This window comes from Phoenix dactylifera, unplaced genomic scaffold (assembly GCF_009389715.1).
Source record: "Phoenix dactylifera cultivar Barhee BC4 unplaced genomic scaffold, palm_55x_up_171113_PBpolish2nd_filt_p 000365F, whole genome shotgun sequence".
Lineage (NCBI taxonomy): Eukaryota > Viridiplantae > Streptophyta > Magnoliopsida > Arecales > Arecaceae > Phoenix > Phoenix dactylifera.
The window spans coordinates 288,085-305,218 of NW_024067819.1; the positions used below are offsets into that span (position 1 = coordinate 288,085).

Here is a 17,134-nt window from a genome sequence, read left to right on the forward strand (position 1 = left end):
ATCAAAATGTTGGCCAAGACTAAGATATTTTTCTGTTAACAAAATCTTACCAGATATTGGACATACCACCTTAATGTGTTACTATAAACTGAGACCTATGTCATTCATAAAACCTTATACTTGTCTTGTTTCCTTACCTTTCTTTTAGAAGGGTTAAGTTATCTTCATGAACTCTATATCAAGTTGGCTTAGCTACTGCTTTCAGATTTATACTGAGTTGTTGATTTTTTATAATCAGCCACTAGTACAGCCTTTTTTTGGTGGTTCTTGTCATGTTCAAAATGGAATTAGAATGCTTATATCCTCTCCTCCCTCTTGAATTATGCAGGGTAAAAAAATTTCGAGCTTTGCTAATTCTGCATGTAATTTTACCCTTATGGCACAGAGTAATGTAGCACAACCATCATATTTGAGTGGAACTGCCAAATTTTTGCCCACTTAATTTGGCATCATTAACTTGGAGACTTTTCACATAATCAGAACAGGGAGCATTAGACTTGTCACCGGAATTTTAGCTGTTCAAGATGAATGGTTCTACTTCTAATGAAGGCAAATCTTTAAATGGAAACTGGAAGCAGATGGAGGTTTGCGAGCATCTCAATTCAGAAAATAGACAGAGACACCACCCTTTAACACCTTTGAGAGTATTCAGGGGTGTTCTGTGTTTAGTGATATTACTTTCAACTGCATTTATGATGTTAATTTGTTTGGCCCCTGTGACCGCACTCTTATTGCGGCTTTTCAGTGTACACTACAGCAGGAAGGCAACGTCCATCCTATTTGGAACATGGCTATCTTTGTGGCCTTTTCTGTTTGAGAAAATTAATAAGACAAAGGTGGTTTTTTCTGGTGAAAGTGTTCCTGAAAAGAAGCGTGTATTGCTCCTTGCTAACCACTGAACTGAAGTTGATTGGATGTATTTGTGGGATCTTGCATTGAGAAAGGGTCGCTTGGGATATATCAAGTATATCCTTAAGAGCAGTCTGATGAAATTGCCTATATTTAGCTGGGGATTTCAAATTTTTGAGTTCATTCCAGTGGAGAGAAAGTGGGAAGTTGATGAGTCAATCATGTGAAAGAAACTTTCAGCTTTCAGAGATCCCCAAGATCCACTCTGGCTTGCAGTTTTTCCCGAGGGCACTGACTATACGTAATATTTTCTTTCTATTTCCTCTTATCATCCATTTGTTGCAGAAATGCAAAAAGTAATTTTTTCTATTTTTGATAATTGCCCTTCTTAGTATTTAGTTCTTATAACATTTTCTGAAGGATGTTAACTATGAAACATAATAAATTACTAGAAGAAAGAAGCTTTTCTTCCATTTATTATAACCAACAATTTTGATTGCTTGGTCAACATCTGGACTAATAAATTGCAATATCTGCATGACACCTTCTATGGGTTCTATTTATACAACCTCTGCTTGTTTTCCTATCCCAGTGAACAGAAATGCTTGAAGAGCCAACAATTTGCATTTGAGAATGGCTTACCAATCCTCAGAAATGTGCTTCTTCCCAAAACAAAGGGATTCAATGCTTGTTTGGATGCTCTCAGGAACTCCTTCGATGCACGTGCGTTGTTTATTTTTCATTCACTTTTCTCTTTCATGTAGAATGTGTTGGGAATTGTATCCTAAGAGTCAATCGTCAGTATGTTAATGATTGAATTTTGTAAATAAATTGACAAATTAATAAAATGTTATTTGGCATTATTCATCATTTCATTGTACATCTTCAAATGAACTCTTATATGATGAAGTCCTTAGGACTTATTTTATGATAAAGGAGGATTTATCTTCAAGTCCTTAAACCTATTCACGATCAAATGATATGTTGTTATTAGGACGACAGCATTATCGAGATTATGTCGTTGTGTGACATATAGGTTGGTTGTCCTCTTAACCAAGGAGTATGGAGACACTGATATGTCACACACGTGAAGTGTAGGGGTACATTTCACTGAACGTGACCAGTTCCGGAATGCTCTGTTGTCAAGAGATTGTTTCGAGTAGATATGGGTATATGTGTCCCTCCGATCTGAGATCACCACGGTGACCAGCAAGCAACTCGCTATACTTTGGTACCGGACTATCTGAGTTTCTAATTTAGTAACGGAAGGTTACTGGGTGCAGTCAAGTACTTGCAAAGTTGGTGTGTGAGTCAAGATAGAATTGACCCCTCCTGGTGACAGGAGATAATGCCCTTGTGTTCAATTTAGCAAAACCTTGGCCAGAATAATCCTTTTGAAGAGTCACAAGATGTGTAAAGTTGAAACACATTATGAATGAACTGATTAAAGAGTTGACAGTGAACTCTGAAGTCGTCCTGAGTATTTGGAGTCATAGGGATGAATTATACGGTAACCATAGTCCAAGGGTTCTTGAATGTTGCTTTGCAATCATTCGGCCTATCCGGACGTTGGGTACCATTGCTAGATGGTCATTTCGATTAGTACAAAAAGTTGTTCTTGTGCTACCGGCTTAGGTTCAAACCTATGGGGTCACACGCATAGAAGTTTCTAGGTTGATCAAATGGTTGATTGATGATTAAGAATCATTCAGGGGTAATTTGGTCAATTCGATTGACAAATTATCCTAAGCAAAAGTTGCATTAAAATAATTATTGAATTATTGGAGGATTAATTAGCAATTAGATTGCTAATGAACTCAATTTGATTGAGTAATTGGGCTTAGGTTGAGCCAAATTGAATAGGCTTCAATTTGGGCTACATCAGGGTTTGACCTAATTGAATTGGATTCAACCCAAGTAGATTGAGCTTGACCCAATTGATGGAACTTGACCCAATTAGATTGGGCTTGATCCAAATCAATTAGAAGATCTTATTTGATGAGGATTATGAGTCCAAATAATCAGAAGAATCCCTAAATTTTAGGAACCTATCCTTATCCTTCTTGGAGAAGAATGACACCTTGATTTATCCCCAAGATTTTCCATGCCTATCCTATTTATTTTTGGCCAAAAACTGGCGTGAGAAGAGAGGAGGTGTGGGGCTATATTTTCTATAAAAATGGCACATCAAATCTTCCTAAAAATATTTATATGAATTTTCTAATTTGTAGGGATTATATGGTGCATGAAATAGGGTGGTCTGCGGCTGAACTTTGGATGCATGAATTTCTATCTTTTAGGGATCGATGCACGAAATTTGGATATATTTATCTCCTCTTATCTGCCAAATCACCAGAATTTTTTGAGGATTTTATCAGCCAAATTAATTGGCTAAATTAGGTATTAGGCATGGGGGGGTCTTTTGGCTATAAAAGACCCCCACGCCTAGGGTTCAATATATATAATATTTAAAGGTTTCAAAAAATTCTGAAAAAATTTTCTCAGGGCCTCCTCCTCTTTACCTTCCTTATTGTTACCCTCCCCAATCTTATTGTCTACTACACATCCACTCCTTAGGGTAGTCAGAGTATTGGCTTGTTCATGATGAATTGTATTTAGCTGATTTTCTTGAGCCATGTATTGTCTCCTAGGATTACTCACTGGTTGGCTTGGAAGCTTTCCTTCCTCTCGCTTGTTCAGTGCATTAGCTAGTTGCCCATTTGGGATTCTAGCTTGGCGATAGATTGTGTGTGAGAGTGCATCAATTGTGTAATAGTTTTCAAACCTTGAAGGGAGGTCAACACTTTCTTCTCAAAGGCTGTGTTTCTTTGGGGTGCTGGAGGAGGGACATGTTGAAATTGTGAATAGTGAGTAGGAGGACGGTTCGGATGAACATTCTGGAACGGTTGAAAATTTTGAGAATAAGGTTGGGAGGTATTGAGAGTCTGCTGCTTCCAAGAAAAGTTTGGATGGTTGCGCCACTCCGGGTTATAAGTGGTAGAATATGGATCATTACCGAGTCGGGATTGCGTTTGGGCAGCATTTACGTGTTCTTGCACAAATTCAGGAAATTATGCTGCCGAAGGGCACTCAAAAATAGTATGAGATGAACTAGAACAGAGAGCACAAACTTGTGCTTGGGGAAAGTTTGGAAGCTGTTCTCTAGACATTAGCTGGTCCAATTTGCGGGACAGTGCATCTACTTTGTCGGATAGACCTATGGACTGGCTAACTTCATATATGGTCCCTTTTCTTTGAGAATTTGGGGGTGCTTGACGAGCGAAGGAGGCATGGTGGAGGTTATTTTCATTAAGATTTTCAAACATCTGTCATGCCTCATGCTCGCTCTTAAGCATGAAAGTTCCCCCACAAGAAGCATCAACCATCTGACAGTTTCGTTCAGACAATCCGTCATAAAAGCATTGCACTAATTGCCATTTAGGTATTTGATGATGCGGGCATTTTCGGAGTAAGTCTCTAAATTTTTTCCAAATTTCGTGAAATTCTTCTCCGTCAGATTGGGAGAAGCTCGTGATAGCATGCCTAAACTGATTCGTTCTTCCTATGGAAAAATATTTTTTTAGAAATTCATGTTGCATTTGGGCCCATGAAAGAATGAAATTAGCTTCTAATGAATGGAGCCATTGTTTTGCTCTATCCTTAAGGAAAAAAAGGAAACAGCCTAAGTTTCAGAGCATCATCAGTGAAGTTCTGAATTTTGACAGTAGTGCAGATCTCAAGGATTATCTAAATGTTTGTATGGGTCTTCATTGTTAAGTCCATAAAAAGAGGGAAGCATTTGGATGACACTAGACTTAATTTCAAACTGTACAGCAGCAGTGGCATCAGGTAGTCGAATACAGGATGGAGAGGTATAAATGGAAGGAGTGACGTACTCCTTTAGCAGTTTGGGTTGTTCTTCAGCCATCTCGACAGGTGGGGCAGATCCTATGGTTCTATAGGTACGGATTTCGGCTCGAAGGGCCCTAATAGAACGCTCTATTTCAGAATCAAAAGGTACTAATTCAGGAGATCTGGAACAACACCCTAGCATACGCTAATACCTTTCTGATCAGTCAAGTAGATCGAAGCTAATTTTTCAAATGGAACCAATAGAACCACTTAAATAGCCAGAGTGAACAGTAGTAGAAAACAAGAGAGCTATTTGATCTGAGCATTAAAGCATTTCAACTACCAAGAACTTAAAAGAAGTAAATACAAGAAAAAGAAGGAAGAGGTGCATGCAACTCAAATCTGAAAGTGCTTCCTTCGCATTCAAGGCTCTACTATTGTCCTCCATCATTCGACACATTCAAGAGGAGACTTAGAAATCGAGAAGCCCCCACATTCAAGAGGGCTTCTAACTCTACTTTACTTATATTGTTCTCACACTTGCTTTTTTAGAAGCTTTCTTTGTGAACTCTCAACCTTTATTTTTCTTACTTGATTCAATCAGGGGATTGAATCAAAGGTTGTAAGGTTTGTTGGTAAGCCAAAGATAAAACCAACGGTGTAAGGTTGTGGTTGGTGAACCGGAAAAAACCAACTGGGTTTGATTGTGAACCCGGAAAAACAATCGGATGGTTCTAGTCGGTGAGCCTGTGAAAACTGACCGAGTTCGTTGTGATCTCGTGAAAACAACAAGTTAAGTTGTGAGCCTGTAAAACAACCAGCTGTAATCCTAGGGATTATAGCGAACTCCTAAGTGCGGCTTGGGGAGTGAACGTAGGAGCAAGAGTTGGCTCCGAACCACTATAAACTTTTCTGTGTTTGTATTGGTTGTTATCTCTTTCTCTCTCTTCACTCACTGCATCTAGTAAACTAACTAATTTGCTTGCAATAGATTTAGTTAATTACTCATTATATTTTTAATTGGTCAATATTTAATTAAAACCCAATTCACCCCCCCCCCCCCTCTTGGGTTGTCTCCTTGGGCAACAGTATCAGAGCAAAGTTCCTTGATCACCATGAGTATGAAAAGCGACCATTCCTACAATGCCAACAATATCAACTTGGATACTCTATCACCATGAGTACGAGAAGTGGCCGTCCCTACAATGCCAATCATCAATTTGGATACTCTACCCTCATTTGTATGAGAAACAGTCATCCTTACACCATCAATCGACGTCAATTTGGGTACTCTACCATCATAAGTACGAGAAGCAGTCGTCCCTACATGACGATCGACAAGAAGAAGAATTGTTGGCAAAAATTGCCAATCAACTTGCTGCTATGGCATGAAAGATGGATGCAGTGGAGGCACAACTATAGCATCACCCTCAAGTTGGGCGAGGATCTCCGGAAAGCAGCAACAAGGGCGTTCCTTTTCCTCGAGGTAATCCTCCTTTTATGAGATCTAAAATTTCTGCAAATAGGGGTACATATCTGGATCGAGGAGCAGCAAGGACCAGCAAGAAAGACAAAGATCCTACGTCACAAAGAGGAAGCCAATCTGATTGCTACAAGTGCACGGCCGAGGACACCTTCCTGTTATATGCCCTACCAAAGACCAATGATTTGCATTGGTTTACGATGAAGACGAGATCATGGAGACATCTGCAGTTCCTTCTAAACTCACTGAGATCGAAGAAGAGGAAAAAAGCAATGAGGAAGAAGCACCTGCGGTGGAACCAGAATGTTCAAATCTACCCGTTTGTGTAGATTGCAGGGTCCTTTCGGCTTGCAGGCAGGGCGAGAAAGTTAGATCTGAAATTTTAGAGATAATTCCATCTGATTTTAAGTCTATTTTGGAGGACTTTTTTGATGTAACACCTGAAAATCTACCCAAGGAACATCCACCGATGTGCGACATTCAACATGCAACAAATCTCATTCCGAGATCTAGCCTACCCAACCTCCTAGGTATCCCTTCTTCCCCACCATCGTCTTTCCCAAGAAATTCTTCTCCATCGCTGCCCCTTCCTTCATCTGTGCCACCAAAAGTGGTATCAAATCCCGTCTGTTGCATCAAAGTGCTTTCGTAGTCTACTTGCGCCCCTATAATTGGTATCAGCCATGAAGTTAGGGACATGTTCACGTCGATTGCAAAGGAAGTTGGTTTTGAAATTTTAGAAGCGTTGCCATCTAATTTCGAGGAGAATAATCTAATTTTTTTGGAGAAGCTGAGAGAAGCACAAACAGTGGCTAACCGATCCATGTACGGTGCCACGCCCAACACCTACACAGAAGTCTGCAACCGAGCATAGCAGCCATAGCGGCCGCGCGCAAACAGGCTTCCATCCACCTCCCGGACTCGTGTCCCGTGAGCACCGGACCTACGTCCCGTGTGCACCAAACACACATCCGTGTATGTCCATCTAGTTGGCGACCCAATTCCACTAGGACTCTTCCAGCGCATACTAGTCCGAACCCACGCGCGCACTAGATGGCGGATCATCTCCCGGCACGCATCAGCCCGCACCTGCGTGCACACCAAATGGCGGATCATCTTCCAACGTGCATCAACCTGCATGCCAACGCACCAGATTGCGGATCCCATTCAAGCCAGGATTCTTCAAATCAGTCCCAACTCGATGGAGCCAAGTTCTTCTCAATAGAAGAAAATTGATGCAGGAGCATGAGCCTAAGACTGGGACGTGCGTAGAGATTGAGTCTCCTCCTTAGGTGAGCACAAAGTTCCAGCACCTAATTACATTGGGTCCAAAAATTTTAGCACCGAATTACATTGGGTCCAAGTTTCAGCACCGAATTATATTGGGGCCAAGAGTTCCAGCACCGAATTACATTGGGTCCAAGGAGTTCCAACGTCAATTACATTGAGTCCATATGACGTTGGAGAAGTCTTAGCTTATTTAGTGTCCAAGCGTCCTAGTTTATTTGGAGTCCAAGAGTCCTAGTTTATTTGGAGTCTAAGAGTCCTAGATTGTTTGGAATCTTGTTTATCGAGTTTATGTATCGTTTGAAAGAGTCTTAGCTAATTTGGACTCTTAGTCCATGTATCTTTAAAGAGTCCTAGTTATTTGAAAGTCTTAGTTAGTTTAGTGAATTTCGTCAATTAATTTCGTCGGTTGATTTTATTAATTAATTTCATCAGTTAATTTTATCAAATGATTAATTTGATTTAAAAGAGTCCATATTTAGTTGGAGTCCTAAAATTCTGGTTGTAAGAGTCCTCATTTTTTCAACATTCTACTCGATAAAAAGAAAAAATTGAAGAATAAAATTCAGAAATTAGATTGTTTTGAGAATTTTGTGAGTGTTCAACATGAGAAGAGAAATTCATCTTCCCTCGGTGCGATGCCAAGGACTGAATTGAGAGTGAGACTCTCATCCATCCATACTTATCATTCCTTATCCCTTCATTCCTACACCCTTAACCTCTTTTTTTGCTCACGCCAAAGCCACCAAGAGTCCTAAACCCTTTAAGACTCCTCTTCCCTTCGTGCTAGTCAACTCCCCACATCCAACCCAATCCAACCTTGGGTCTTAACCCAATTCTATCAGCCTAGTCCAAGCAAACACAATTCCAAATTCAACAGTCATCCATTGAACCCAATAGCACCCCAAATTAGGCATCTACCATCTTTCTTCTTCCTCCTTTCTCCATCCACATGAACCCTAGCCACTATTGATAGAAGAGAAAAGAAGGAAAAAAGAAGAGAGATCAACCCCCATCCAACTAGATTTCAGCAACCATCCCATCTCCGCTTGCGTCAATTGGTATCAAAGCATCCCTCTCCCATCTTCATCACGTTTCAACATCCCTTTCCCTTCCAAGCTGCAGCCACTGTCAGGAGAAAAAAATTATTACCACACCCACCATCCCCATCTTCATCCTTTCTATTTCCCACACACCACCCCCGACTGTGTCAATGACTTTAGTGCCTCACATTTCCACCTCTACTCGGATGTTGACCAAGTAGAATAATGAGCTTACACATCTTCGAGCTTTGATCACCGGCCTATGTGGAAGAGTGATGGATCTAGAGAGGGAAGTGAGAAGATAGAATCATGCAGCTCGACCTACTCGAGCATTCATTTGTCAGAGCTAACCATAGAGGCTGGAGACTCAAAGGCATAATTGAGTCTGGGATTTAGCAGTTGTGAAAGGAGATGAGAGGCTTGAGCAACTTAGTCATATCAAGCATTGCTTTTCTTCGATCCATGGGCAGATTGATTGAATAACTTGAGACCTTTACTACTTTTTCCAAAGCTTCTGGAGCTTGTAGAACTTCCTGTACCACCATTGAGCTGCATAGTAAGCCCAATTAACCTACTTACCATCCATTCCAACCTTAAACATCTTCCGAACCTTCCCATCGCTTCACCAGTGTTGGACCTATTCTTCATTAAAGGCCTTTCAAAAGATGAAGAAACACAAAAAAAATTGAGAGAAAAAGCACATTCAAAACAAAAGAGCATTCAATAAGTAGGAATCATTTAATACAACTTCAACAACCAACTCAAAGGGATTCAATTTAGACTTCCAACTGAAGTGCATATCAAAAGAGCTTCTCCCAACAATTCTAAAAAGCTTCAACTGATTTTATTTCTGCTCATTAAGAAGCTTTTAATGTATTCATTGTTTTATCATTGTATCTCTTTATATTTATGGGGACAAATTTTGGTTGCGCTGAAATTTGAAAAAAAAAAAATTATGCCTTAAAATAGAGTGTATAAGGCTTGCTCATGCCTGAAAAATATGTAACTAGCTTAGAAAAAGCTATGGTTATTAGTTGGCGGTATCTGGCATTGTAATCATTTGCAAATGATTAGTGGATTGAAATTTTCAAGCATGAAGCCTGGGGAGTGAATATAGGTGCTGGATTTTGCGCCAAACCACTAGCTTCTAAACTCCAAAGTTGAATCTCCCTCCACAACTTAGCACCTAAGACGTCATAACATCAATGTGAGTGCATGTGAAAAGATGCATCAGGCTTACCAGGACTCCGATGTATTAAACTTGCACAGGTAAGACAATGTTTTACATGCCCTAATAGCATTCCCAGCCTCCACCATTCAAATTTTCCGAAAAAAGCTTCCTCCCAAAACCAACAACCAAGGCATATAAATCAGTAACGATTCTGGCAGAGGTGAAACATCACGTCTGCAAAACAAAATATATTATATATCTATTACAGAAATGGTCAGCAAGAGATTACAGCATAGGAATAGAAGAAATGTAATAGAAAACAGAGCATTAAACATCATATAGATCTATAAAGAATGTTAAGCATGCCATCAAGAAATAACAGAACAAAGATATAACCACACAACATCATATAGATCTATAAAGAATGTTAAGCATACCATCAAGAATGTTATAACCACACAGAGCATTAAACATCATATATAACCACACACAGCATTAAACATCATATAGATCTATAAAGAATGTTAAGCATGCCATCAAGAAATAAGAGAGCAAAGATATAACCACACAACATTCACGCTCAATGCTGGCGGAGGGGCCGGGTTCCAAACCCTCCCAGAACCCAGAGCATTATCATTCCCAAGCTGCCAACTTAAGCCAACAAACACTTGACACTGCACAAACCATGACAAAAGAAGAAATATATTACAATAAAAGGAACTAAGCAGGATTAAATCATAGATTGAAGACAATCAAAGCCATTTCATTTAGACTACTCACACCCTCAACCATGGAAAGAATAGCTTGTTCAAGGTTCATGCATTTTTCCATAACATCACCTTTATAGCCAAGAAAGCAGACTAATATGAATCCAAAGTCATGTGAAGATGAGATTTTTGAGATAAATGATACAAAAGCAAAGTATGATGGAATTGGAAACTGTCCACGCCTCGCTAAAATTTTTCCATGACCTAATGGCTTCAATTAAAATCCTGCTCAATCATTCCTGCAATTACAGAAAAGGTATTGTCAGCTGCAAATGTCCACTAGTACTTAATCTAAAAAACAGATAGATCAGAAGCAAATCATCCCAAATATACTCTTGACCTAATCCCTGCACAGCTACCTGCCAGAAAGACAACCCACACGCAAACTTCACAGAAGCAGTAACAGTTTTTCAGGAAGCTTTACAAATAACAAATGAGAATTATTTAAAAAAAAAACTTCTGCCTAAGAGCGACACTAAGTTAAAGAATTTTCCTTTCAATAGTGCGTTGAGGGAACTGAGTACTACAACCTAGTAACTACTTGGTTAGGAAATATTGTGCAACACAAAACAAAATATTGTGGCCACAGCCAAGGATTGTGGTTATTACAATTAACATTTGCTATATTTGATATCAACTTTCCAATGTTCAGCATCTGAGATAAAATAACACTGAAACAGAAACCATTAAAAACATGAGCCTAGTTGTCCTAAAATTAGCTGAGACCTATTGATAGATGCCATGGTAAGAATATACAAAATACCTTTACAAAATCTGCAACCTAGTCGATACCTATATTCCTCATATACAGCTACAAGGAAAGAGCCAAGCTTACATATTTCCCTTTAACTGGGCAGCCAAAGATGGCCAACCAGCTAAGCAATGGAAGACCACATGATACATTAATGGAAACTCACTCTCACCATTTGTACAATTGCTCTCAGATAGATATACAAAGTTGGCAATCAAAACTTTCTGAATCTTGCCTCAGTTGTATAGGCACATCAGCCAGCCCCTATCCCTTTGATTGACTTCGATCTCTTTCCATTGGCAGTAAATCACAGATCAAGATTTACTTCCCTTAAAATTATACATCAGGGATTGTCATTGCGCCTCCATGATTAGAACAAGCACCAACAGGCTCTTCTTAGGTCCTACCCACCAGGTTCTCGTGGTTCACGAGACTCCAAATCACGGGCAACTGATCTTTCTTTGGAAAGACAACCAATGGGAACATAAGCAAAACCTTTAGGAAGCCGTTGATTTTGCATTGATGCTTGGTCAGAAGTCATCACAAGCTCCTTCTGGAAAGTTTCTGTATGCTGCAAAATAAATATGACCACGTGAGTCAGCATCATCCTTAAGATGGATAAAATTTATCTACAAAGAGATCCAAATACCTTTCGAGTCCTAGACTTTTTTTCTCCATCTTCTTCCAAATTGAAGAAGGCCATAGATGCAGATCTATTTGGAAGTTGCTTGCCAACACAAGAGGCCCTATCAATTAATTTCCGCTTTGTTGATAGTTGAGACGTAGAACTATCTTCGGTGCTTCGATCTATATCTCTATTATGCAACGAACGCCTAATTGTGCGTTTGCCAGAAACAGTACTATCCACTGTGACTTCATCAGATCGTTGGATTGTTCCACTGTAAGATCTATTATTTATAGAAGTGGTAGCAGATTCTGAACTGACCCCAGGTGGGAAGAAAGAACTCTGTACAAGAACTGAGAAAGCAACATAATCCCTTCTTGAAGCAAGTATGTCGTGTGAACAAAGAACCAAGTCTCTCTGCCAATATTTTAAAAGTTCACAAAGCATATACATGAGAAATTGTTATGCATTTATATCGAAATAGCGTTATGGAGGAGAATAAAAAAATTATGTTGATGCTTTCCCAACAGAAATGATAGAAATGAAACTATCACCACATGAATATCAGTTCAGATCATAGAATAAGTTTTAGTAAAATGAATTCAAGTATCCATTGAATGTAATTCATGTCTGATTGCTTGCATTTGCATATTTAGGATTTTTACATATATTGACAAGTCCTGGTATTTGACTGCAAAAATTGATTACATTATGTTTAGTACATTTTAAAGCATGATGCTTTATCTAATTTCATGAAAATTTGGAAGAGGAAAAAAGGAGATAATGATGGAAACAATTATATAAGATATTTTGTATTATATCATAACATGGGTTCCAGTGTTAAAAACACACCATGTATCAGCTGCCACCTAACAGCAGTAGGAACTGGCAAAATCTAGAGCTGAGGGAAAAGACAAGAGGGGTTGGCCAAAAGAAAGTGGAGGAAGAGAGTCACTGTTGCCTACATGTCAGAAGCTCAAGTCAATAGGTCAAGTTCCGTATAGTTTGGCCCAACCTGATTTCCTTTTAGACTTGGAATTTGGACCAGATCCCTTAGACTGTCACTCATATAATGGGACTAGGTTATGCCACTGCCAAATTCAGCTAAAGGCCAAGCAAATTTCAGATCTAGGATTACGGCAATATCTGAATCTACCAACTCATTGCAGATGCATGTCTACTTTTTTAATTAATGCTCAACCAACATGTGGAAATGTCTGGCATGGATCTATCTGGTACGGATTTATGTGACTCACCTGCACATATAGCATTCACAGAACAGTTGGAAACTACCATTATATCTATCAAACTTGTCCAAACTTAAATCTAGATATATTAACATGTCCAAACTTGAATTTCAACTCAAACAATTTAGGATCAAACTGTTCAGCAGTAATTGTAAGTTTAGATTATGACTAAAATTTTACGAGCATTCAAGACATGGTTCTAATATAAGATTTTGAGACATGTATATCATCATGCACGTATTACATTATAGTAGTTCAAAACTACAGTTTATGCACAACTTATTAGAAATTGGAAGGCAACATGTGTGGTGCAGATATTAAATTAAACTGCACACACTTCAAACAAGAACTGAAGCAGCCTTAAAAAGGACTTATGAACCTTTCATATTCATTAATCATGAAAAGAATCACCATATAGTAGTGTTCAGTAATACCACATTAATGTCACTAAGGGACTTATTTACCTTTAGCTTTTCTCTTTTGATAATTCGCTCACAAAGAAGGCGCAGTTTCTCTAATTCAACCTGCAGTAATAACCTTAGTTAGTGGAATCAATTGTGTTTTTTGTTACGAGCAAGCATGAAAGGCTCTGAATAAATAAAAAAAAGTAAACATTCATATCAGATAAAACTTCATAATTATATTATTTTCAGTCTAATTCTCTACTTCATTTGCTTCTAAAGTGTCTTCCATAACTGAAGAAGTTCAGATGCAATGTCACCAGATAGATTTTGTTTAAATAATTATCAAAGACATGCATAGTTCCTTTCTTGAAATAGAGGTTTTAAATTGTACGTGACAACTAAAAGGTAAACCATGGGGACTAGAAATAAACAAGTGAAATGCCGAATAGAATGATTAAAATTGCTCAGCTTACTAGAATGATCCAATCAGTCATTAAACAAAATTGGACTTGAGCTCAAAATCCTTCCCAAGTAAACTACATATTGGGTACAAAATAAGCAGTATTAAGTAAAAATTACGTGGCAAAACACATGAAACATATAAACGAGAAATTCACATGTGGACCATAGTTTACATATCCTAAATTAGAAATGCACTAAAACTCAACTAAGCCTTAATCTCAATCTAGTTGGGCCAACTACATGAATCTTTTTCCTCCATTCCACACTTTTTAGGGCCACAAATTCTGAAGAATGTAGCAATATCGTCCTACCTTATCAACCCAGCACCACTCTTTGCCTTCTTGCTTGGCTTATCCTTTCCTTTCTGGACTTGTTATCCCTCCTCTTACTACTTCATCCCATGAGTTTTGGTAAACCTCTATCTCTCTTTCTGCATGTATCACTCTTTCATACTAGCACATCCTTCAGTCTACATTGTACATGTCCAAACCATCTATGTCATCCTTTTCTCAATCTGTCCTCAATCAGTGCTACCTCTACCATTCTACAAATGATCTATTATTATATCTTCTCGTGTTACTACACCTCCATTCCTCAATTTGTCCTCAATCAGTGCTACCACTACCATTCTACAAATGATCTATTATTATATCTTCTCGTGTTACTACACCTCCATCTCCATAATCTCATTTTGGTCATGCTCATCTTATGCATATATCTTATAGCTCCCCAACATTCTGTACCATAAAGCATAACGGGGCATATGACTGTCGGATATTTTTTTCTTCAACTTGGCAGATATCCTACGATAATATAATATTTCAGTTGCACTTCTCCATTTTATCCAACCAGTTTTAATCCTATGAACAACATCCTCCTCAATCACCCCTTTCTTATGAACAATAGATCTTAGATACTAAAAATGATCACTCTTATGAACTTCATGATTATCAATTTTTACTCCATCTTGATCTCTATTTCTAATTTTATAAATTCCATGTACTCTACCTTAGCCCTACTGAGCCTAAACCCTCAAACTCTAATGCACACCTCCATAATTCCAAGTTATGATTAACTCCAACATTAGTTTTATCCATTAAGACTATATCATCCACAAATAGCATACACCAAATATTGTCCTCAATATGCCTAGTAAGCTCATCCATAACCAGCACAAAAAGTTAAGGACTTAGAGCAGATCCTTGATGCAAACTTATTGTGATTGAAAACTAATTAGTATTGCCACTGATAGTTCTTACACTAGTAACCGCTTTATTGCATGTACCTTTAATCACATTAATATGTCTAATGAAAACACTTTTCTTTTCTAATACCTACAATAAGTCTTCTCTAGAAACCATATCATATGCTTTCTCCAAGTCAATAAAAACCATATGAAAGTCTTTTCTCTTTTTTCTATATTCTCTATTAAGCTCCAAAGGAGAAAAATAGCTTCCATAATCACCTTTTCCAGCATTAAAACAAATTAGTTATCTAATATTTTTGTGTCACACCTTAATTTGTGCTCAATCATCCTCTCCCAAAATTTCATATTATACCTCATGAGTTTAATGCTATGATAGAATAATTTTGAATATCATCTTTATTCTTATGAATCGGTACAATAGTGTTCTTCATTCATCACACATTTTATGTCTTCAAAATCTTATTAAACAAATTAGTCAGCCAAGTTACCTCTATGTCACCTGAACACTTTCAAATCTTAATAAAAATTACATTAAGTCTAACCATTTTTCCTATTTTAATCCTTTTCAAAGTCTCATTCTCAAATGCTCTAATTCTATGTATATACTTAATATTTCTACCCTCAATGGAACTAGTAAGGCATCCTCAATTGTTTACATAACTTTTATTAAATAGCTTATCAGAATAACTCCTCCATCTTTCTTTGATCTCATCCTCCTTAATCAAAACTTTTTTATTTTCATCTTTGATGCATTTAACCCAAGTCTCTTCTACTTTTCCTTTCTCTCTTAGTCTTACAATCTGATATCTTTCTCCCCATCCTTAATTTCTAATTTGCGATATAACTCTTCATGGACTTTGTATCAAGTCTCTTGTACCAACTTCTTAACTTCTCTCTTAGCCACTTTATAACAGTCATACGCTTATCCATTCCTACAATCAGATAGTCTTCTATAATACTCTCTTTAGCCTTAATAGACAATTGAACTTTCTCATTCTACCATCAAGTTTCCTTACCATATGCCTCTTTTCCCTTTGATTCTCCTAATACCGCTATAGCCACTTTCTTAATACAGTTAGCCATATCTTCTTACATGGATTGATTTCCCCATCCAAATCTCATTTTCCTTCCATCAACATTCTATCCTTAAAAAAACATTATTTCTCTCCTCCCAAATTCCACCACCTAGTTCCTGGTTTCCCATTTTATTTAGTCCTCTTCCATTTTCTAATGCACACATCCAAAACCACCAATTTTATTGAATGGTTAAACTCTCACCTAGTATAACTTTACAATCTTTACACAAATCTCGATCAACCTTTATAATAAGGAAGAAATCTATTTATCAGTATCTATTTTAAAAATTATCAATTGAAAGTCTTCTTTTAAATAAAGCGTTAGCTAATACTAAATCATATGCCATCGCAAACTCTAAAATGGCATTTTCATCCTCGTTTCTAACTTTAAAACTGTAACCTCTATGCACCCTTTCGAAATCTATATTATATTCTCCCATGTGGCCATTCAAATCTTCTCCATCTTTCATCCACTAGAAATCTCTTGAATTAGTCCATCCATATCCTCCCAAAATCATTATCCCATCCTACTTGAAGAGCATAAGCACTAACAATATTAATAGACTATGTTAATGTCTAAAACCTCATTTTTTGAACTCTTATTTACAATAGTTTTTACTCCATTTTTCTTCCAATCTTTCCCAGGATACCAAATTTTATAACCTATCTTTCCACCTTTCTTTGCTCTTCCTTCTTTCTACTTAGCCTCTTGCACGCATTTTAACTCTCCTCTTTGTCCACAATCTCGATACCGGGTATGTACCCATATGTTACCAATTAGTATGTTACGTATGGTATGATATGGTACCATCCCAAACCAAAATAGATTCCAATAACTTTTTTCTCACTTTTTTATCATAGGACCACTGGAAACCAAATGGTACAAGTTATTATGGTATGGTACACACCC

The 17,134-nt window shown here is 37.8% G+C and overlaps 1 protein-coding gene and 1 pseudogene across 5 annotated transcripts in view; one reads left to right on the forward strand and one right to left on the reverse strand.

The window, feature by feature from the left end:
* Positions 1 to 524: 524 nt before the first annotated feature.
* On the forward strand, positions 525 to 1,613 carry LOC103696694 (annotated as a pseudogene).
* Positions 1,614 to 10,428: 8,815 nt separating this feature from the next.
* The window catches only part of LOC103696693, a 39,429-nt gene continuing 32,723 nt past the window's right edge, over positions 10,429 to 17,134 (reverse strand). For 4 of the 5 annotated variants that reach the window (XM_008778384.4, XM_026800996.2, XM_026800997.2 and 1 more), the window contains 3 exons: positions 13,540 to 13,599; positions 11,853 to 12,245; positions 10,429 to 11,774 (listed from right to left, as the gene is read on the reverse strand). In XM_008778384.4, the coding sequence (XP_008776606.1) occupies positions 11,607 to 11,774; positions 11,853 to 12,245; positions 13,540 to 13,599 (621 nt within the window). In that variant the 3' untranslated portion in view covers positions 10,429 to 11,606. Of the gene's footprint in view, positions 11,775 to 11,852; positions 12,246 to 13,539; positions 13,600 to 17,134 lie in introns of those variants that run through there. The other variant, XR_003383366.2, reaches the window with a different exon arrangement.